This window comes from Amblyraja radiata, chromosome 12 (genome assembly GCF_010909765.2).
Source record: "Amblyraja radiata isolate CabotCenter1 chromosome 12, sAmbRad1.1.pri, whole genome shotgun sequence".
NCBI classification, from domain to species: domain Eukaryota; kingdom Metazoa; phylum Chordata; class Chondrichthyes; order Rajiformes; family Rajidae; genus Amblyraja; species Amblyraja radiata.
This window is the reverse complement of record NC_045967.1, coordinates 56,767,039-56,790,487: the sequence shown is the minus strand read 5'-3', so window position 1 is coordinate 56,790,487 and position 23,449 is coordinate 56,767,039. Positions and strand designations below refer to the sequence as shown.

At 47.0% G+C, this 23,449-nt stretch overlaps 1 protein-coding gene across 1 annotated transcript; it reads right to left on the bottom strand.

The window, feature by feature from the left end:
• Nucleotides 1-871: 871 nt before the first annotated feature.
• On the bottom strand, nt 872-22,521 carry LOC116979311 (sodium- and chloride-dependent neutral and basic amino acid transporter B(0+)-like). Its single transcript, XM_033030919.1, has 5 exons — nt 22,156-22,521; nt 10,437-10,590; nt 4,355-4,486; nt 1,004-1,115; nt 872-899 (listed from the first exon to the last, which is right to left on the bottom strand). The coding sequence occupies exons 1-5, from the start codon at nt 22,216-22,218 to the stop codon at nt 872-874; spliced, it is 489 nt and encodes a 162-aa protein (XP_032886810.1). The 5' UTR covers nt 22,219-22,521.
• Nucleotides 22,522-23,449: the final 928 nt, after the last annotated feature.

The window sequence follows — 23,449 nt, the reverse complement described above, 5'->3', positions numbered from 1 at the left end:
GCAGTCATCATGGAGTTGCAGGCAGGCAGCACCGAGTCCGAAGCGGGAAACATCACACGTAACTACAATTGGACGTTGCAGATCGAAAAACTTGAGAGTCGGTGTGCTAATCAGCTTTGTTTTGAGAAGGTCGAAAGCCTGCTGGTGTTGGGGAAACCAGGACCAGGCAATGTCTTTTTTCATCAGTTGCCTCAGGGGTGCGCTCAACTCGCTGAGGTCGGGGATGAACTTTCCCAAATAGTTGACCATGCCCAGGAAACGCTGCAGGCTGGTCACGTCGGTCGGGGCTGGCAGCTCGGAGATAGCGTTGGTCTTCTGCGGATCAGGTTTAACCACTTTTCGCACCTTCCGAAGGGGGTGCGAAAAGTGGTTAAGTCTGAGGAGTGTTTGTCTAGAGGTATTTGCCAGAATGAGCTCCTGGCATCAAGGACAGAGAACACCGTGGCCTGACCGACCTGGGCAGCAACATCTTCTACAGTCCTCATGGGGTAATGAGGATGTCTTATTGCCAGATTTAAGTCTTTGGGGTTGATGCACACCCGTATCTCGCTCATGGTGTCGACCAAGTCCTGATGAACCTGAAACTCTGTTTCTCTCTCCACAAATGCAGCCTGAACTGCTGAGCTTATTTTCTGGCTTTGTTTTTAGGTTTAGGTTTATTATTGTCACTTGTACTGAGGTACAGTAATAAGCTTTCTTCCAGAGACCGTCAATGTCTGCAATGGGGTAGAGGTGAATTGGACAGTAACCTAGCTTATGGAAGGACCATTCAGAAGCCTAGTGACATGGAGGGGAAGTAGCTGTTTATTTCAAATTTCCAGCATCTACAGCCATCTTGTTGATGTTAATATAATATCAATGCCTTAAACCGTCAATCCCACAGTGAAACCATTCCAAAACTGACAAAGAAAGATTTGATAATTTACCCAACAGAGTTAGCTGTGTACCTCTGAGTTTCCGACTGCAGGTTTCATCTGCACCCCACCAACTGAAGCAGTCTGACCACGGCAGCGGGGATTGGAAGGAAGCAAACAGGTAGAACAGGCTGTAGGCGATGATGCAGTTGTAGTAAATTTCACCAATTGCCCCAAAAAGGACTATGGTGATCCCCACACCTAGAAATGGAACAGACAAGCGATTATTGTAGAAAGTATTTCACGCAAATTACACTGACTAAACATATTTTGATTGGTGGCCACGACACGGATGTGGAGTAAAGAAAATCTGATTAATTAGGCAGAGAAATAAAACAGCAGCAACTTAGGACATGGGAACTAGTAACATAGAAACATAGAAACATAGAAAATAGGTGCAGGAGTAGGCCATTCTGCCCTTCGAGCCTGCACCGCCATTCACTATGATCATGGCTGGTCATCCAACTCAGTATCCTGTACCTGCCCTCTCTCCATACCTCCTGATCCCTTTAGCCACAAGGGCCACAAATAACTCCCTCTTAAATATAGCCAATGAACTGGCCTCAACTACCTTCTGTGGCAGAGAATTCCAGAGATTCACCACTCTCTGTGTGAAAAATGTTTTTCTCATCCAGGTCCTAAAGGATATCCGCTTTATCCTTAAACTGTGACCCCTTGTCCTGGACTTCCCCAACATCGGGAATAATCTTCCTGCATCTAGCCTGTCCAACCCCTTAAGAATTTTGTAAGTTTCTATAAGATCCCCCTCAATCTTCTAAATTCTAGCGAGTACAAGCCGAGTCTATCCAGTCTTTCTTCATATGAAAGTCCTGACATCCCAGGAATCAGTCTGGTTAACCTTCTCTGTACTCCCTCTATGGCAAGAATGTCTTTCCTCAGATTTGGAGTCTTGTGATCCAAGGTGGCGCACAGATTGGCTTCTCTGTGTGCATGTGATACAGACTGTGCATTACATATCAGTGCTTTATCATTAAATGTATAACTTTGTATCAGCCATGATCGCATTAGACAATAGACAATAGACAAAAGGTGCAGGAGTAGGCCATTCGGCCCTTCGAGCCAGCACCGCCATTCAATGTGATCATGGCTGATCATCCCCAATCAATACCTCGTTCCTGCCTTCACCCCATATCCCCTGACTCCGCTATGTTTAAGAGCCCTATCTAGCTCTCTCTTGAAAGCATCCAGAGAACCTGCCTCCACTGCCCCCTGAGGCAGAGAATTCCACAGACTCACCACTCTCTGTGAGAAAAAGTGTTTCCTCATCTCTGTTCTAAATGGCTTACTCCTTATTCTTAAACTGTGGCCCCTGGTTCTGGACTCCCTCAACATCAGGAACATGTTTCCTGCCTCTAGCGTGTCCAAACCCTTAACAATCCTATATGTTTCAATGGGATACCCTCGCATCCTTCTAAACTCCAGAGTGTACAAACCCAGCTGCTCCATTCGCTCAGCATTGAATGGTGCTGCTGGCTCGAAGGGCTGAATGGCCTACTCCTGCACCTGTTGTCTATTGTCTACCGCTGAGCCATGTGGCCGCTCTAGATTCTGTACATTGGTATTGTGAGCAAGTGGTGTACTCTGTTACCTCCCCCCCCCCCCCCCCCCCCCCCCCCCCCCAGAGGAGCCTCCCCTTAGGCATTTCAAAACTTCTAGCATTTGAGGGGTTTTCACACATGGCTTAGCCACTCAATGTCCAATGGCACAGGGACCAGAGACAGCAGTCCTTTCCCACAACGTTGCCTGGGTTATAGGGTATTAACTAGATGGAGAGGTTGGACAAACAATAATAGATATTATTATTATTATTATATTATTATTATTATTGTTTTCCCTGGAATGTCAGAGGTTGACAAGTAGATAAAATTACGAAGCTTAAATAGGGTTGGCAATCAGAACCATTTCCTCAGAATAGAAATATTAAAGACACAGCGCATAGCTTTAAGGTGAGAGGGGTAACATTTTAAAGGCGGTGTGCAGGGCAAGAATTAACATAAAGGGTGGAGAGCAGGGCCGGATTTACGTATAAGCTAGACAAGCTTAAGCTTAGGGCCTCGAGATCTAGGGGGGCCTCGGCCCACTACACCAAGGTGTATAAAACATTTGACATAGTGGCGTTGTTACAAAACCTACCCACCTCCCCGCCGCACTGGGGCCTACCCACCTCCCCGCCGCACTGTGGCCTACCCACCTCCAGGCTGCACCGGGCCTACCCACCTCCCCACCGCACCGGGGCCTACCCACCTCCCCGCCGCACTGGGGCCTACCCACCTCCCGGCCACACCAGGCCTACCCACCTCCCCACCGCACTGGGGCCTACCCACCTCCCCGCCGCACCAGGCCTACCCACCTCCCCGCCGCACTGGGGCCTACCCACCTCCCCGCCGCACCAGGCCTACCCACCTCCCCGCCGCACTGGGGCCTACCCACCTCCCCGCCGCACTGGGGCCTACCCACCTCCCCGCCGCACCGGTCCTACCCACCTCCCCGCCGCACTGGGGCCTACCCACCTCCCCGCCGCACTGGGGTCTACCCACCCCCGGCCACACCGGTCCTACCCACCTCCCCACCGCACCAGGCCTACCCACCTCCCCGCCGCACTGGGGCCTACCCACCCCCGGCCACACCGGTCCTACCCACCTCCCCGCCACACTGGGGCCTACCCACCTCCCCGCTGCACCAGTCCTACCCACCTCCCCGCCGCACTGGGGCCTACCCACCCCCGGCCACACCGGTCCTACCCACCTCCCCGCCGCACCGGTCCTACCCACCTCCCCGCCGCACTGGGGTCTACCCACCCCCGGCCACACCGGTCCTACCCACCTCCCCACCGCACCAGGCCTACCCACCTCCCCACCGCACCAGGCCTACCCACCTCCCCGCCGCACTGGGGCCTACCCACCCCCGGCCACACCGGTCCTACCCACCTCCCCGCCACACTGGGGCCTACCCACCTCCCCACCGCACTGGGGTCTACCCACCTCCCCACCGCACTGGGGCCTACTCCGGAGAACCTGCCTCCACCTCCCTCTGAGGCGGAGAATTCCACACACTCACAACTCTCTGGGTGAAAAAGTGTTTCCTCATCTCCGTTCTAATTGGCTTACCCCTTATTCTTAAACTGTGGCCCCTTGTTCTGGAGTCCCCCAACATCGGGAACATGTTTCCTGCCTCTAGCGTGTCCAAACCCTTAATAATCTTATATGTTTCAATAAGATTCCCTCTCATCCTTCTAAATTCCAGAGTATACAATCCCAGCTGCTCCATTCTCTCAGCATATGACATGTCCCGCCATCCTGGGACATAACCTTGTGAATCTACGCTACACTCTCTTAATAGCAAGAATGTCCTTCCTCAAATTTGGAGGCCAAAACTGCACACATTGACTGCTTAGATTATGCTAGTAAATCACCACTCACCTTGTAGAATTGGCACGGCTTTCCACACTGCAACAGGTCCCCGACTGGCAAACTGCCCAAAGGAAGAATCTAAGAAAAATATGGGCATTCCCGGCAGTGCCAACATGACTCCATAAGGAATACGAAACGCACCTGTAAATAATAAAACAAAGCTCGGAAACTTTGTCTGCACATTAATGTGACCAGGATCATTCGTGCTGAGTTGTAATCAGAATCAAATACACAGGACAAGATGTTAAGAAGTCCCTTGTGCCAATAGGTGGGGAGCATTTCACGACATTCGTTGATTGTTGAGAGTGGTAGACGCTCAACATCGGTGGGGGGGCGGGGGGGGGGGGAGTGGATACGTATATCTTGGCCTGGGTAACCTTCAGGACAGTTGGGCACAGGACACATCATCAGTAGTGTACCCTTGCATCACCGGGTGTTTCGGCCTTTTAACACTATACACCCTCCACAAGGGTGGCCCGCTGCAGGATGATCAGCCCTCAGCGCGTGTCCCGTGTCAAACCATCCCAAAGATTCACCCTGAAATACTTGGGGCCCAGCATGGGTCTTTCCGCTTGAGCCAAATCCACCGGCTGCTTCTTTCAGCCGCCTCTGAGAGTGATCTTATGGTCTTCCGCAGAGCCTGACCGTGGATTCCAAGCTCCTTCAGCAGTCTGATAGTAGATGACGCAACAAATCCTCTGCATCCCACTTCAACTGGATAGACTTTGGTGTTCCAGCCACGCTGTGTTGCCTCTGCTGCAAGCTCTGCGTAACGCAGCTTCTTACGCTCATAGGCCTCCTCAACAGAGTTCTCCCATGGAACTGTGAGCTCTATGATGTAAGCAGTCTTCTGTGAAGGGGACCAGAACACCAAGTCTGGCCTGAGGTTGGTGGAAGCAATTTCAGGTGGAAAAACTAGTTGTCGGCCGATGTCCGCCAGCATCCTCCAGTCACGGGCCCTGCATAGGTTTCCTTCTTCTGATCTGGTGGAAGGATGTTTAGATGTTTTCTGTCCTTCTCGGACAAAGGTTGTTGCCCTTAGGGGGGGGGGGGGTTGCTTGCTCTCGGAGGCAAGGAGTTGGTCGCACACCGCCTGTTCTCAAGGGCTGATGCCAGGCTTTTTAGTACCTGATTATGCCGCCACGTGTATCTCCCTTGCGTGAGGCTGGTCTTGCAGCCTACCATGATGTGTTTGAGGGTCGCTGGAGTTGTGCAGAGGGCACAGGTTGGATCCTCGCCGTACCACTGATGGAGGTTCTTTGGTGATGGAAGCACGTCATAAGTCACTCTGATGATGAAGCTGATGTTGCTTGCTTCCATTTCCCATAGTTCTTTCCAGCTGATCTTCCTCCGCTCCACACCTTCCCACTGCATCCATTGCCCCTGTTTGGCAAGAGAGACCGCCTTTGCACTTCTTGCGGCCTCCTCTTGTCGCCGCACCTCCTCGACCACCAATGTCCTCCGCTCTGATGTTGTGGCCTTTCGCCAAGTTGGTTTACTTGTCGTAAGGCCAAAGCCTCCTCTTCCCTGCTGGACTTGCCCCACGATGTATTTGTGTCTCAGGGCTGATGAAGCTTGCTGTACTGCATCAGATGGTGTCCACTTCCGGCCAGTTACTAGGAGCGGCGCAACAGCACTGATGGTCTTGTCTCTAGAGTCCCTCAGTGTCATCTGAAGTCTTACTTTAGAACACTTGTATTCCTCTGTTAGACTAGTGAGAGGTAGTTCCAGGACCCCTTTGCCATATAGGCCGATGTTAGTTAGACATCGTGGGACCCCGAGCCATTTCTTCGCGTATGAAGTTATGGTTCGCTCCATCTTCTCCACAGTTGTTATTGGGGCTTCATAAATGGTCAGTGGCCACATTGTCCGAGGAAGGAGTCCAAACTGTAGGCACCAGAGCTTCAGTTTCCCAGGCAGTAGGGTCTGATTGATGTTCTCCAGGCCATTGACAATTTCTTGCCATAGTTGTTGCACCTGCTCTTTGTCCTTGAGACTTGCGTTGTACCATCTGCCCAGGCTTTTAACTGGCTGTTCAGACACTGTTGGTATTGGGTCGTCACCGATACAGAACCTTGTGTCTCTAAGCACCCCCTTGACTATGGAGATGCTTCGAGATTTACTTGGTTTGATCTTCATTCGGGCCCACTTGATGTTCTCCTGCAGCTTTCCAAGTAGCCGCTTGGTGCATGCTGCAGTAGTGGTTAGTGTGGTCATGTCGTCCATGTATGCCCTGATGGGTGGCAGACGGAGCCCAGCCCTGGTTCGTTCACCGCCCACCACCCATTTTGAGGCCCTGATGATGACTTCCATGGCCATTGTAAAGGCCAAGGGTGAGACTGTGCAGCCTGCCATGATGCCTACTTCCAAGCGCTGCCATGTTGTACTGAAGTCAGCTGTTGTGAAGCACAGCTGCAGGTCTTGGAAATAGCTCTTGACCAGTGTGGTGATGAGCTCTGGTACATGGAAAAAGGCAAAAGATTCCCAAAGGAGTTCATGGGGAACTGAACCAAATGCATTGGCCAGATCGAGGAAGATCACATGTAGGTCTCTCTTCTCCTTCTTAGCTGCTTGGATCTGGTGCCAGATCATGCTTGTATGCTCCAAGCAGCCCGAAAATCCTGGAATTCCTGCTTTCTGTACAGATGTATCAATGTACTTGTTTGTTACCAGATAGGTGGACAGCCTTTGTGATACAATGCTGAAAAAGATTTTTCCCTCGACGTTGAGGAGACATATTGGCCGGAATTGGCTGATGTCTGACACATCCTTTTCTTTAGGTATTAGCACGCCGCCGGCCCTTCGCCACGCCTTAGGTATTGTTTGCTTCTTCCACACCACCCTCATGAGCTTCCATAGAAAGCGTAACACATCCGGTGCGTTCTTGTAGAACTTGTATGGTACTCCGTTTGGCCCCGGAGCTGATGCTGCTCTTGCTCGCCGGACAGTGTTCTCTACCTCTTTCCATCTTGGAGAGCTGGTGTCCAGGTTGAATTCAGGTGGTTGAATAGGCGGGATGTCATGTGGGATGACTAACTGCTCATGCCTTTTCGAGTCTTGGTGGGCCTTTTCCAGGTGTTCCTCCAATTCCCGTTTTGATGTTTTCAAAGTTCCACTTTTTTCCTTTGCGAAGAGGTCTTTGATGAACTTGAAAGGGTCTTTGTAGAACCGTGTTCTTGTGTGTTCTTTCTTCTTGCGAAGTTTCCTCAAGTTCTCTGCTTTTCGCAAGGTTGCCAATCGGCTCTTGATGTCCTCTTGGAGTACCATGAGACCTTCTCTCTCTGCCTCAGTTGCTTTTTTCCATTGCTTTTTCAACTGTCTCCTCTCTCTGATTAGCCTCTCGATCTCCTGCTGCCTCCTGGACTTGATTGGTGTTGGTAATTTCTTTCCACCTCTCCCTTTACTCACCCCAAACCGTTCTTCTCCATAGCTGTAGATTGTGTTGCCCATCCTTTCAAGCTTTTCCACTGCTGTGCCCGCTTGTTGCTCCAAGATATGTATAAGGTCACTGTTGACCGTCTCCCACTCTTTCTTTTCAACAGCTTTGGGCCATTTCACTCCAGGTTTGTGCCCTTTGATCTTTCCCTCCAATGGAGGTCTTTGTCGTTGTTGCGTGGGCTCCTCCACCGGCATTTCTGTGCTTGTATCACAATTAGATTAGGCGACATGGTCATAAGTGATAGGAGCAGATTTAGGCCATTCGGTCCATCAAGTCTACTCCACTATTCAATCACAGCTGATCTGTCTCTTACTCCTAACTCTATTCTCATGCCTTCTCTCCAGAACCCCTGACACCCATACAAATCAAGAATCTATCTCTGCCTTAAAAATATACATTTACTTTGCCTCCTCAGACTTCTGTGGCAAAGAATTTCACAGATTCACCACTCTCTGACCAAAGAAATTCCTCATCTCCCTCCTAAAGGAACGTCCTGTAATTCTGACCTCTAGTTCTAGACTCTCCTACTAGTGGAAACATCATGTCAACATCCACTCTATCCAAGCCTTTCACTATTCAGTAATTTCAATGAGGTCCCCCCTTATTCTTCTAAACTCCAGCGAGTACAGGCCCAGTGCTGTCAAACGCTCATCATATGTTAATCAACTCATTCCTGGGATCATTCTTGTAAACCTCCTCTGAACCCTCTCCAGAGCCAGCACAACCTTCCTCAGATATGGGGCCTAAAATGGCTCACAATATGGCCTTACCAGCACCTTATTGAGCCTCGGCATTACATTCCTGTTTTTGTATTCTAATCCTCTTGAAACAAATACTCGCATTGCATTTGCCTTCTTTACTATTGATTGGACTTGCAGATTTACTTTTTGGGAATCCTGCACCAGCACTCCCAAGTCCCTTTGCACATCCGATTTCTGGATTCTCTCCCCATTTCGAAAATAGTCTACGTCTTTATTTCAACTACCAAAATGCATCACTCCACACTTTGCTACACTATATTCCACCTGCCACTTATCTGCCCACTCTCCCAGCCTGTCCATGTCCTTCTGCAGAGTCCCTGCTTTCTCTACACTACCTTCCCCACCACCTATTTTCATATAATCAACTTTTCCACAGAGCCTTCAATCCCCTCATCCAAATCATTGATATACGACGTGAAGAGTAGTGGCCCCAGCACCGACCCCTGCAGAACGCCGCTAGTCACTGGCAGCCAACCAGAAACAGCCCCCTTTATTGCCACACTTTGTCTTCTGCCATCCAACCAACCTGCTGTCCATGCTCGTATTTGCCCTTTGATACCGTGGGCTCTCATCTTCCACAGCAGCCACACCTGCGGCACTATATATAAATTCAAAGGCTTTCTGAAAATCATGATATCCGCATTTACACTGAACCAGCAGCCCCAGCTGAGGAACAGGTCAGTCTCCAGGGAGTAGGAAGGATACAGAAGAGCCAGCCACAACTTGAAGCGCAGGGGACAGTGGATGGAACTAGGGTCGTGATCCCTGCAGCGATGGGGGTCCCAAAGGATCTGAGGGTGTGATTGTGGATGAGCCTTGAACTGAAATCTTGGGCAGAGAGATCGGAGAAGTGTTTGGGATGGGCGTTGGGAATAGAGAGATTTGAGCAGCGTGGAGAGTCCCCAGGCATTCCGAGATGGCCCGAGAGGAGGGGGCGTGGGAGCGGCGCTGTGGGCATGGGACAGGTCGACCACCCGAGAGTATTTCAGCGGGATGTGGGACTGCGGTGAAGGGTTGGGCTAAAACTCTCCCAGTACGAGAGAGGGACTGGGCAGGTGATTAGTTAAGTTTAGAGGTACAGCACGGAAACAGGCTCTTCGGCCCACCGAGTCCGCGCCGTCCATCGCCGTACACTAGCACCACCCTACACACTATAGACAATTTACAGAAGCCAATTCACCTACAAATGTGGAAGAAAACCAACGCACCCGGAGGAACCACACACGGTCACATGGAGAACGTGCAAACTCCGTACAGACAGCTCCCGAGGTCCGGAAGGAAGCCAGGTCTCTGGCGCTACGCCGCCGTGAGAAGGGGAGGGACACATCGGAGCAATGTTGTGAAAGTGGATGGACAGAGCGGGGGAGGTAGACACTCTGGTGAGGATGGGCACCGGCGTCGCGTGTCATCGATTTGCCGTTTAGACGGAGATGTTCCTCCAGGGGAGATTGGAGATTGGGATTTCAGGAGGGGCGATGGGTTAGGGATGGTGGGCGGGAAAAGCGAGACACATGAGACGGCAGCTACTGGAACCCTTAAAAGAAACCCAACCCGCTGGACGAACTCAGCGACTCGGGCAGCATCTATGGAGGGATATTGACCAACGGCGTTTCGGGTTGAATTAGCTTCCTGTCGAGGGACTGGCGGTTCTGGACGACGATAAATGATTTTACTGGCCATGTTATCCTGGGAATGTGTATCTCATTGGAATCCATTGATCTTTCCTATGTCAATGTGGTCCAATGCCCTAAAGCGAATGAAGTCAGAGGAATGATGTCTTCTGGTGTCTTCTGCTGGGCTCCCGACACTAACTGCCGACGATGAAAACTCAACTAACCAAACCTATTGAACTCCGCGACCATGCCTTAGACCCGTGGACTATCTACAGTACCTCCTCCGTTCCTGTACGCCAGGTAAGGGAATCTCCAGACGTTGCCCAGACCCACAGCACAGCCGATCATTGAGAGCAGGTAGTCGGTCTTCGAGGACCAGTTGCCTCTCTCCACATTCTCGTCACTTTCACCCACATCTCCATCAGTGGCGGCCTGGGGGAGAAGGAGGGAGATTATCGGACAGTTTCCACCCACCACTCAGTTCGCTGTTGGAAAACTCCCAACCAAGGAACAGCAACAAAGAAACAAGGAACTGCAGATGCACCAAAGCAAAGATACTAGAGGAGCAAGATAGACCACTCCTACAAAATCCAATGGGCTGACGTGTAGTACGCAACAGAACGTCATTTCCGCCATTTTAGGAATAACACCCCGACCTCTGTTATGCCTCTTGCAGTTTAATCCAAATATACTAGAGGTTTCATCCACATCAGTCCATTGGATTTTGCAGGAGTTTATCTTGGTCTATCTTAGCCTTCTATGATAGACCATTATCATCTTTGTTTATAATAAATAGGGTGCTTTAAAAAAAATAAAAATAAAAATATATAAATTGCGTATAAAATGAGCGACAATGCGCAATGAAAGGTCTCTGGACCATATGCATTCTATGGTCTTTGGTTTAATCAGTGCAGTGGGGGGACGGTATGTGTTTGTTTCTGTGTGTGAGAGGCAAGATAGAGATAATAGATTTCAAAGTACCCTCATGGATCAGAAGCAACTGTGATTTAAAGCAACTCATGATGTACATGAGCCAATCTCATGATGTACATAAGCCATAAATGCAAATATATTTGCCTATATTTTTTTGCCTATAAGATATAAGGAACATAAGCCATAAAATATATTTGCCTATATTTATATATTATAAACATGTATATATTATATATATATATATATATGATACACACACGTATATAAATGTGATATTGATGTATACAATTGGATAACACATACATATTTCTCGAGTTTCTTATATATATACACACATATATTCATTATATATATATATATGATGCGTATATATGTGTGATATGTACATAAATATATAACACACACATATATATATTTCTCTAGTTTCTTTCTTGTAATCTCTAATTTTGTTGAACCTTTTTTTCTTTCTTTCATTCAACCTCTCTCTCTCTCCCTGAAATCCTAATATTGTGAATAAAATACCAATGAACACATGCCAAGATATTTTTTCATTCTATATTAGTGCAATGAAAGGTAGTGTATACATACGTACATTGATGCAGAAGTGCGAGCTGTAGACATGAATATGTGCATTGCTACCATAGTTTAGTTTTTAATTAAACATATATTTGAGGAAAATGTTACATATATTTGAGGGAAATGAGTTACCGTATTTCCCAGCAATGAAGACACACCACCATTTGAGTTGCTAAACTTTGAAAAAAAAGGCTGGCGGGACAGGATCGAAGGTTTGGTTTAGTCAAGGGGTCCCCAGCCTTTTTTGCATAGTGGCCAGGAGCCGTTACAGAGGGAGGAGCGACCTTCGTGTGGTGAGTTAAAAAACCCATCGCGGGGCTTGTCTCAACAGAGGCCCAGGAGCCGTTACAGAGGGAGGAGCGACCTTCGTGTGGTGAGTTAAAAACCCATCGCGGGGCTTGTCTCAACAGAGGCCCAGGAGCCGTTACAGAGGGAGGAGCGACCTTCGTGTGGTGAGTTAAAAAAACCATCGCGGGGCTTGTCTCAACAGAGGCCCAGGTGCCGTTACAGAGGGAGGAATCAAAATCTGCAACGTTCCATTCGCAGATCACACTTCAAATTAAGGGGGCTGGTGGAAGCCTCTGATTGGTCGAACGGACTAGAGGAAGCAGCTGTTACAGGACTAGAGGAAGCAGCTGATTGGCTTGTATCCCGGGTAAGGCTTTATTGTATTCGGATAAGGGGGAGAATGAGGGCCAGGGCAGTTTACTGTTCTGGATGTCAGATGTGGGAGGTCATGGAGTCTGAGTGCCCTCCAGACGTCCACATCTGCGCCAGGTGCGTCGAGATGGGGCTCCTAAGGGACCGTGTTAGGAACCTGGAACAGCAACTCGATGACCTCTGTCTGCTCAGGGAGAGCGAGGAGGTCATAGTTAGGAGTTAAAGGGCTTTCTCATTGTGCGACCTGAAGCAAGACTTAACAAGATTTAACATCGTGGGAACCTTCTGCGATAGCAGTACGGCATTCGTGGACCACCGAGGACCTCCGTGGCGCTAACGGAAGGTAGTCGTGTGACTTGGTAAGGTCGGGAAAAAATTCAAACATTTTTGAATTTCTCCAAGAGTGTCTTGAGCAGCGTTGCAACATTGTATGGACGCAGATGCCAGTGCGATATCCGTGCGATATCCGTAATGACACTTGCGAATACCGTGGGAACTCCTGCGAACGGTAAACCCGGAAGCTTGACAGAAGGGACATAAGGTGAGTAAAAAAGGTGGTCTCAATATCGCCAATGGACCATGTGTCCATCGAGGACGTCCCACCTAATTGTCATTGTTTGAGAATCTTTTTCACAGTAAGACTTGCAGAGATGCCTCTCAGAAAATCGCAAAGAAAGGGGTCAAAGAAAGTCGGAAAGTTTTTAGCCATGCAGGTAAACGAGGAGGAAACTCAGCAAGAGAGACAGGTGGAGAGGCAAGAGGAGATGCCAGAGATACCACTGCCTGTGGGCTCCTTGGAGCAGGGAGAGGGTGATCAGGGTGTATTTGAGATTGCCTCCCCAGTAGCTGTTGCCTCCACAATATTCTCAGCAGACGAGAACATAAAGGTTAGATGGCAGAAGGTAAAGCCATATAACTTCAACAGGGAACAAGAGGGTGAACTGGTGGAGTGGTACCAATTCAATGAGATTCTCTATGACAAATCCAGAGAGGATTATAGAAATAGGGAGAGAAAGCGCAACCTGCTGGAGACGAAGGCTGCTGAGTATCCCCGGTGCTCATGTGAGTAACTATAACAATATATTAGTTTATGTACAGGAGAACAATTTAATGTTATCCATGATTTTAAAACATACAATGCTACAGATGTAAAAGTGCTGTTTTTGCAGTCACCTTTAATTTATCTTATAAGTCTGTCTGTTCCCTGCAGCTGCAATGTAAAAGTAGTGGCAGACAGCTTTTACACCCTCTTCGTTTGAAGTAGGAATCATGTCTCTTAGAGCCATAAAATAAATTATGCATGAGGGCAGGCAATTTTCACTTGTAATTCTTGTCTTCAAAAAGGCCATCTGTATTGACCAACTTGTGCTCTGTTATCCAAGAAGAACAATAAATAGCACATTAAATGCGGAGGGCATGCTCTTAAACAGGCCTCTCTTTACTGACCAAAACTTTAATTTAACGGAATAGATCCAATGCTTGAAGTTCCATTTAATTCCAGCACTCTACTTTAATGCAGATGACCAACTTTTGCAATGGTTCGCTAACCAGAGGACCATGTACGGGAAAATCACCGCACTTGGGACAAGATCAGGGTCAGCTGGAAACAGACAGACAGAGAGGAATAGGTGGATAGAGGAGAGGTGGCGTTTCCTATCAGGGCATATTGTGCGTTCAGTGACCAGGACTAGCGCACCCAAGGTAATTTTATTACAAAAGATATTTGAGGTCTTGAGGCTCTGGACACCATGTGTAAATGACTTCATGTAATTCCTACATGAAAAACACATAATTGAACAGGCGTTGGATGATCCTCTGGAAGGGACTTCCACACCGAGCCCATCCACCAGCCAACAGCACCGCAGTAGGCACAGTGCTAGCATCGACCTCACCACATCCAGAGGTGCTGAAGAAGGGACAGATGTAGACAGCATTAGTAGTGTGAGTATATAAACTTGATGCTTATTGGACAATGCACCCACCCAGCATTTTGCTGATTTTTATATTTGCGCTCTGAATTTCCAGCTCCATAAAAGTATTCGAGACTGCGAAAGATTGTTGCAGGAAGGACGCATGACACCAATGGGCTTCACGCACAGGACATTCGACTTCTGTCACTCAATGATGGAAGATGAAATAAGTGATGGTCAATGGGATTTTGCATGGCTTATGATAAATGGGGCGATCACTTATAGAAATAACAAGGTATAGATAAATTCCTAAAATTATTCCCTTAATTCAGCGTCTCTGCTCACATCATAAAGCAACATAGTTTTAATGTGTGGTGTTGTCTGTGCAGTTAATGGAAGCACGTGCACCTGAGGCGCAGTGTCCACTGGTTCCTCAGCCTCGCCCGCCTTACTTCTATGACCAGGTATTAACAAAGAAATGTGCGCTTCCCTAACTTGATTCATAATGTGTGTTTTTTTTTTACATTGACTAATACATAACTCTGTGATTCTAAAGTACACAGACAGGCCCTATGGACTGCCCCGTGCAATGGGGGGACATCCACCATTCCGTGCTGAACAGGTAAACTATTGTGTTTTGTGCAATATAAATTAAAAAATAAACATTACCATGCGCATATGGACAACAACTTATTCATGAGTTGTGTTAATGAGATTCAAAAGAAGAACTCTGATCTTCAAAGGGTACTTTAATGAAAGGTCCCGCAATTGTAAGGTCCGTGAGAAATTTTTGACATGTACCTCTTAATTTCCTTCTAGAGACACTCAACATCACCTCTGATGTTTGCAGAGCTGCAGCCTGCTCGAAATACACCTTTGCCTGTTGTTTACGGAGAGGTCCGTGCAAAAAGTCCTTTTCAAGAAAGTGCAGCAGGTTGCGCTGACGTCAACTACCCCAGTTAACCCTCGGAAGCTGTGATAAATCTGTGTGTGTAGATTTTTTTTGTGGTGTTTCAAATGACAGTTTGAGTTTTCGTTTATTTAATTTGTTGGCCACTCACCATTTGGTGTTACATCTGTAGTCCTTTGTAAATGTCTGTATGTTAATTTATGTGTCCTTTACTCTTGTGCATTTTCTTTTTGTTGGTGGCTACACATTTTATTATATCCTGAAGTGTGATAAAGCTTTTACCTCTGCATTTTGATTGTCATTGCCATTGCTTGTTTAAAATAAACTTATCTTTTACTATCAGCTTGATGTCTGCAAATCGTCATTAATACATCACTACAAGACGAATGTCTCTAATGTTATAATCTCTCTCATGCTGAAACACAAAAGACCTTAATGGAGGTGATATTCTCACATTTTGACTCATTAACATTTCTGAGTGTGCAGGACACTGAAATGTCCAGCTTTTTAAACGTGTTCTTCACCTCTTGGTAGAAAATAAAATAAGACAATCAGCACAGTAAATGTGATACAAAGTCTTTATTCCTATTTGAAAATATAAGAAGACGACTTCTGTCACATATTGAGAGGAGATGCATCACACAATACATTTGTCTGTAAAAGGGCCTCGCAAACACGAAATACAACAAATGAGGCACGCCAGATTATTTAAAACACATTATATCCATCAACCTCCGCTACAAGCGTCAACTCAGGCATTTAAAGGGACAATGCAATGTTCTAAACGGCAGGTTTTGCGGACGGACATCTTAGAGGAAGCACTTTTCAGAGGACAACACTAGGAAGTCAGCTTATAACATGCAGTAGTGTTCCCATGGTCGGCTACCCATCAATATAACTGTCCTGCCACGGCACACTCCCCAATTGTGAATTGTAGTAAGCGCAGAGATGGTTTCTTTGCTCTTTCACACAGGATATGCCCGAGTTACCTTTCAAACGCTGCAGTGAGACCATTTTCAACTTGTTCGCACCACTTCTCCAAGCACCTAGTGTTACTTCCCCTGTGTCACTGTCCACTATGTCACCATCCTGGATGGATGTTGCTGATCCAGCAGCTGCACCTCTCATTCGGATCAGGTTGTGCAGAACACATGCTGCATATACTATACTCTCCACATTCTTGGGCCTCTGCTCCATTGTCTTGAGCAAGCATCTAAATCTGTTTGCCAAGATGCCAAAAGAATTTTCTACTACCCTCCTGGCCCTTGACAGCCTGTAATTGAAGATCCTCTGTTCCCTAGTTAGATTCCTCTGTGGATATGGCTTCATAATCCAGGGCCGTAGTGCAAAGGCTTCATCAGCAACCATCGCATATAGGATGTCCGGGCTGTCTTCTCCTGACAGTGGTTCTGGATCAGGCATGCCTGCTGTTCCACCTTCCATTTTATTTCCAAGCCAGGTTTCTTTCCAAATCCGGCCATCACCAACACTTCCAGGTGTGCCCACATCCACATACAGGAAGTTGTAGTTATAATCAACCACCGCCATGAGTACAATTGAGTGGAATTTCTTGTAATTGAAATAATTTGAGCCACCTCCGGGTGGTTTACGAATTGCCACATGCTTGCCATCCAAAGCCCCACATGTGTGAGCAAAGTTCCACCTGTTTTCAAACCCCAGTGCAACTCTCTTCCACGCATCTGGTGTACTGGGGCATTCCATCACTTCAGCTGAATAAAATTGGATGATCGCCTCACAGGTTTCTCTGACAATACCACAGATGCTGTTGGTGGCGACAAGAAAGTTGTAAGACAGACTTTTATAAGAATCGCCTGAGGCCAAGTAGCGGAGGGTAATTGCTATGCGCAACCCTGGTTCCAGTGCCTTTCTCATTACAGTGTCAGTCTTCTTCAGCAGAGGTCCCAAATTATTCTTTAACTCATTAAAGAGCTCGGGTGAAATTCTGACAAAGTTTTTGAATGCACTTTTATCCTCTTCGCACAGCACATTAAGCAGTTGATCATATTGTCCTAATTGAGGTCTCCGTTGAAACATGGGCTTAACCCAGTGAGACATAGGCGACGTTTCGGGCCGAAACCCTTCTTCGTCTGAAGAAGGGTTTCGGCCCGAAACGTCGCCTATTTCCTTCGCTCCATAGATGCTGCTGCACCCGCTGAGTTTCCCCAGCAATTTTGTGTACCTGAGACTTCCTCTTAATTATCTTTTTAATTAATCTCAGCCTTTCTGCCTTCACGCAAGCGTTTTCGATGCACATGTTGCGCTAATGCATACAGCACGTCAATGAAAATAACAACCAGCCTGTACTCGAACCAACTTTGTATAGGCATGTCTGCAAATTAGCCAATTCTACGAACGGAGGATATTTATATAGCGTGTGAAAAAAAGTGACATCATTTGTGCCACGTGATTAACTACACTACAGTCCACGATGTTCATTCACGATTAACGGGAAAGATCGGGAGACGGACAAGTCAGTCGCACAAATGACAGAATTGCCGAGTACCGTGGGAACTCTTTATCGTGGGAAAACTTTATCGTGCGGAACTCGTGCTGGACCACGACCACTTCAATCGGGTGACATCTTGCTTCAGGTCGCACCGTGAGAACTGGCCATGACAGGGAGGTGGTCACTCCAAGACCACGGGAGACAGAAAACTGGGTCACAGTTAGGAAGGGCAACGGGCAGAGGCAGGGACTGGTGAGTACCCCGGTGGCTGTACACCTTGAAAATAAGTACTCATGTTTGAGTAAGGGTGGGGGAGATAGCCTACCTGGGGGCAGCGACAGCGGCCGGGCTTCTGGCAAAAAGACCGGTCCTGTTGCTCTGAAGGGTAAGGAAAAGAAGAGGAGGGCAATTGTAATAGGGGACTCTATAGCCAGGGGGTCGGATAGGCGATTCGGTGGACGCAGACAAGAGACCCGGATGGTAGTTTGCCTCCCTGGTGCCAGGGTCAGGGATGTGTCTGAACGGGTCCAAGAAATCCTGAAATGGGAGGGAGAGGAGCCTGAAGTTGTGGCACATATAGGTACCAACGACATAGGTAAAAAAGGAGAAGAGGTCCTGAAAGAAGAATTTAGGGAGTTAGGTAGAGAGTTAAGGAGAAGGACTGCAAAGGTAACAATCTCAGGATTACTGCCTGTGCCACGCGACAGTGAGAGTAGGAATGGAGCGAGGTGGAGGATAAATGAGTGGATGAGGGACTGGTGCAGTGGGTATGGATTCAAGTTTCTGGATCATTGGGACCTCTTTTGGGGAAGGTGCGACCTGTACAGAAAGGACGGGTTGCACTTGAACTCGAGGGGGACCAATATCCTGGCGGGGAGATTTGCAAAGGCTACTGGGGAGACTTTAAACTAGTATGGTTGGGAGGAGGGACTCAAATTGGGAAAGCTAGCAGTCAGTGTGTGAGGCAGGAGGCAGAGAATGGTAGCACTCTGACCCAAAATGTAGGGGAGAGAGAAGAAAAGACAATAAACAGAGAATAAGAGAGGGTGGGTTTCTTAAATGTGTATAATTTAATGCTAGGAGCATTGTAAGAAAGGTGGATGAACTTAGAGCCTGGATTGACACCTGGAAGTTTGATGTTGTGGTGATCAGTGAAACATGGTTGCAGGAGGGCTGTGATTGGAAACTAAATATTCCAGGATTTCGTTGCTTCAGGTGTGATAGAATTGGAGGGGCAAGAGGTGGAGGTGTTGCATTGCTTATCAGGGAAGATATTACAGCAGTGCTTTGGCAGGATAGATTAGAGGGCTCGTCTAGGGAGGGTGGAACTGAGAAATGGGAAAGGGGTAGCAACACTTATAGGGGTGTATTATAGACCGCCAAATGGGGAGCGAGAATTGGAAGAGAAAATATGTAAGGAGATTGCAGATATTGGCAGTAAGCACAAGGTAGTGATTGTGGGAGATTTCAATTTTCCACACATAGACTGGGAAACACATTCTGTAAATGGGCTGGATGGGTTGGAGTTTGTAAAATGTGTGCAGGATAGTTTTTTGCAGCAATACATAGAAGTACCTACTAGAGAAGGGGCGGTGCTGGACCTCCTGTTAGGAAATGAGACGGGTCAGATGGCAGAGGTATGCGTTGGGGAACAGTTCGGGTCCAGTGATCGCAATACCATTAGTTTCAATATAATTATGGAGAGGGTCAGAACTGGACCTAGGGTTGAGATTTTTGATTGGAGAAAGGCTAACTTTGAGGAGATGCGAAAGGATTTAAAAGGAGTAAATTGGGACATTTTGTTTTATGGGAAAGATGTGGAAGAGAAATGGAGTACATTTAAAGGTGAAATTTTAAGAGTACAGAATCTTTATGTCCCTGTTCGGTTGAAAGGAAATAGTAAAAATCGGAAAGAGCCATGGTTTTCAAGGGAAATTGGACACTTGGTTCGGAAAATGAGGGAGATCTACAATAATTATAGGCAGCATGGAGTAAATGAGGTGCTTGAGGAGTATAAAGAATGTAAAAAGAATCTTAAGAAATAAATTAGAAAAGCTAAAAGAAGATATGAGGTTGCTTTGGCAAGTAAGGTGAAAGTAAACCCAAAGGGGTTCTACAGCTATATTAATAGCAAAAGGATAACGAGGGATAAAATTGGTCCATTAGAGAGTCAGAGTGGACAGCTATCTGCAGAGCCAAAAGAGATGGGGGAGATATTGAACAATTTATTTTCTTCGGTATTCACCAAGGAGAAGGATATTGAATTATGTGAGGTAAGGGAAACAAGTAGAGTAGCTATGGAGACTATGAGATTCAAAGAAGAGGAAGTACTGACACTTTTGAGAAATATAAAAGTGGATAAGTCTCCAGGTCCAGACAGGATATTCCCTAGGACATTGAGCGAAGTTAGTGTAGAAATAGCAGGGGCTATGACAGAAATATTTCAAATGTCATTAGAAACGGGAATAGTGCCGGAGGATTGGCGTACTGCGCATGTTGTTCCATTGTTTAAAAAGGGGTCTAAGAGTAAACCTAGCAATTATAGACCTGTTAGTTTGACGTCAGTGGTGGGCAAATTAATGGAAAGGATACTTAGAGATAATATATATAAGCATCTGGATAAACAGGGTCTGATTAGGAACAGTCAACATGGATTTGTGCCTGGAAGGTCATGTTTGACTAATCTTCTTGAATTTTTTGAAGAGGTTACTCGGGAAATTGATGAGGGTAAAGCAGTGGATGTTGTATATATGGACTTCAGTAAGGCCTTTGACAAGGTTCCTCATGGAAGGTTGGTTAAGAAGGTTCAATGGTTGGGTATCAATGGTGGAGTAGCAGGATGGATTCAACAGTGGCTGAATGGGAGATGCCAGAGAGTAATGGTGGATGGTTGTTTGTCAGGTTGGAGGCCAGTGACTAGTGGGGTGCCACAGGGATCTGTGTTGGGTCCACTGTTGTTTGTCATGTACATCAATGATCTGGATGATGGTGTGGTAAATTGGATTAGTAAGTATGCAGATGATACTAAGATAGGTGGGGTTGTGGATAATGAAGTAGATTTTCAAAGTCTACAGAGAGATTTATGCCAGTTGGAAGAGTGGACTGAAAGATGGCAGATGGAGTTTAATGCTGATAAGTGTGAGGTGCTACATCTTGGCAGGACAAATCAAAATAGGACGTCCATGGTAAATGGTAGGGAATTGAAGAATGCAGGTGAACAGAGGGATCTGGGAATAACTGTGCACAGTTCCCTGAAAGTGGAATCTCATGTAGATAGGGTGGTAAAGAAAGCTTTTGGTGTGCTGGCCTTTATAAATCAGAGCATTGAGTATAGAAGTTGGGATGTAATGTTAAAATTGTACAAGGCATTGGTGAGGCCAATTCTGGAGTATGGGGTACAATTTTGGTCGCCTAATTATAGGAAGGATGTCAACAAAATAGAGAGAGTACAGAGGAGATTTACTAGAATGTTGCCTGGGTTTCAGCAACTAAGTTACAGAGAGAGGTTGAACAATTTAGGGCTTTATTCTTTGGAGCGCAGAAGGTTAAGGGGGGACTTGATAGAGGTCTTTAAAATGATGAGAGGGATAGACAGAGTTGACGTGGATAAGCTTTTCCCACTGAGAGTAGGGAAGATTCAAACAAGGGGACATGACTTGAGAATTAAGGGACAGAAGTTTAGGGGTAACATGAGGGGGAACTTCTTTACTCAGAGAGTGGTGGCTGTGTGGAATGAGCTTCCAGTGAAGGTGGTGGAGGCAGGTTCGTTTTTATCATTTAAAAATAAATTGGATAGTTATATGGACGGGAAAGGAATGGAGGGTTATGGTCTGAGCGCAGGTATATGGGACTAGCGGAGAATACGTGTTCAGCACGGACTAGAAGGGTCGAGATGGCCTGTTTCCGTGCTGTAATTGTTATATGGTTATATGGTTATAAGCTGCAGTTCCCATGTCGCCCGGGTCTACCTGCAGGTCCGGTCCCGGCAGCCGCTCGCAGCCACCCGAGCTACTGAGTGAGTTTTTAAATGTGAATATCTCATAACTACACATTTGTGGGTTAGCAGTATATTGCAACAATCCACTTCATTTAAAATCACATCAAATTCACAAACAAGGATAACACTTTTTACTTCTGTCATTCATGGTAAGATTTACATAATTTACATTGTTTTATGTGCGACCTAGTATCTTTGCACCAAAGTACCAGATTACACCGATGATAGACACAAAGTACTGGAGTAACTCAGCGGGTCAGGCAGCATCCCTGGAGAACATAGACGGGTGACTTTTGGGTTGGGCCCCTTCTACAGGCTGATTGCCCTGTGGAAGGTTGGGGGGGGGGGTGGGGGGGGGGAGCTGGGAAGGAGGAGGACAGGACCACCCTGGTTTTTCGCGGACAAGTTGGGGACACCGGGAACTGCAGATGCTGGAGCCTTGAGCTGGAGGAACTCAGGGGGTGTGAGAGCTTAAAGAAACGTGGTCGGTCCATCCCGTTCATGGGTCTCCAAGTTGTGGCTGATCCTCAGATTAGGTACTCACTGCGTTCTCAGCCGAGCATGGTGGGCACTCGCACTGTGTCAAGACCAAGTCGAACCTGTCCATTCTGGAGAGTGGCTTGTGTTTGTCAACGTGGTCGCATCAAGAACATGCATTTCAGGATGGCTGAGTCATAAATCTTTAGCAAGCCACACCTGCCCCATTAAAAATAAGGCCAGTAGGTTCTACTGCTTCCGGGCATGGACTGCATCCAGCGTCACACCCACATCATCCGCGACCATCCGCTCAGCCTGTGCGGGAGACGGGCATCTTGCTTTAGTTACGACGTCCCCGAGGTCTTCATTAAATAATCTGCAAGTCAAAACTTCCTATTGCAAGCCGTATGACTGGAACAGTCCAAACAGAACAAAACAAACTCCCTGGAGGTGCAAGGAACTGCAGGTGCTGGACTGGATTACAAAAAACACTTAAAGTGCTTGAGTAACTCAGCTGGGCAGGCAGCATCTGTGGAGGGAATGTCCAGTAATGAAAAAGGGCCCTGATCGGAAGCCTCACCTATTCATCTTCTCCAGCTGCCTGTCCTGCTAAATCACATGTGATTTTTTCTCTTACAAATGTCAAATTGTGGAGTACAGAGGCAAATAAATCAATGATGGGTCTGTCCCAAACATTATGGAGGGCACTGTAATTACTAGGTTTAGGAGCTATTTTGCCAGGCACTTAAAAAATAACTATATCTAAAGATGCAAATCTAATGCAAACATGCTGGATTAACATTGGTAGGGAAAAACATTGCCTGTGGTAACTCTTTCTGTGTTGTACAGCTCTGTGCCTCTATGACTCAAATTAATATATTTCACCATTGCTTAAGCAATTCTGGATTTTCATCAGGATTTCACCTAAAATAAACTATGTTCAGGACTTGTGCACAGATGGTGGAACTGAATTTCCAACTTGTTGCAAGCATGGATCAGCAGACACCAGTCCCATAAAGGTGTTAAATTATGCACCAGAACTGAACTTCAGGGGACTCGAATCGATACAGTAACATAGACACTTGCATGAACATGAGAGTACCTGCAGTCAGGTTTAGAGATACAGCATGGAAACAGGCCCATCGGTTCGCCGAGTCCACGCCGACCATCGATCACCCATTCACACTAGTTCTACATTATCCCACCTTCTCATTGACTTCCTATATGCTTGGAGCAGTTTATAAAGGCCAAGTAATCTCCAAGCCTGCACATCTTTGTGAGGAGTGAGCTCCTTGTGCATGGTGGTGGAAAAATTGGTGAAAACAGAGCCGCGACGTGAACGCTCTTTCCCTGCCGCACTA

Bases quoted from the DNA above. Each gene is read 5' to 3' on its own strand.
- LOC116979311 (XM_033030919.1), bottom strand. From the start codon at position 22,218: ATGGACAGGTTCGACTTGGTCTTGACACAGTGCGAGTGCCCACCATGC. The intron at 10,591-22,155 runs GTGAGTACCTAA...CTTCTCCCCCAG, and splicing joins CATGCTCGGCTGAGAACGCA to GCCGCCACTGATGGAGATGT. The intron at 4,487-10,436 runs GTACTGTAGATA...TATTATTTACAG, and splicing joins GGCGTACAGGAACGGAGGAG to GTGCGTTTCGTATTCCTTAT.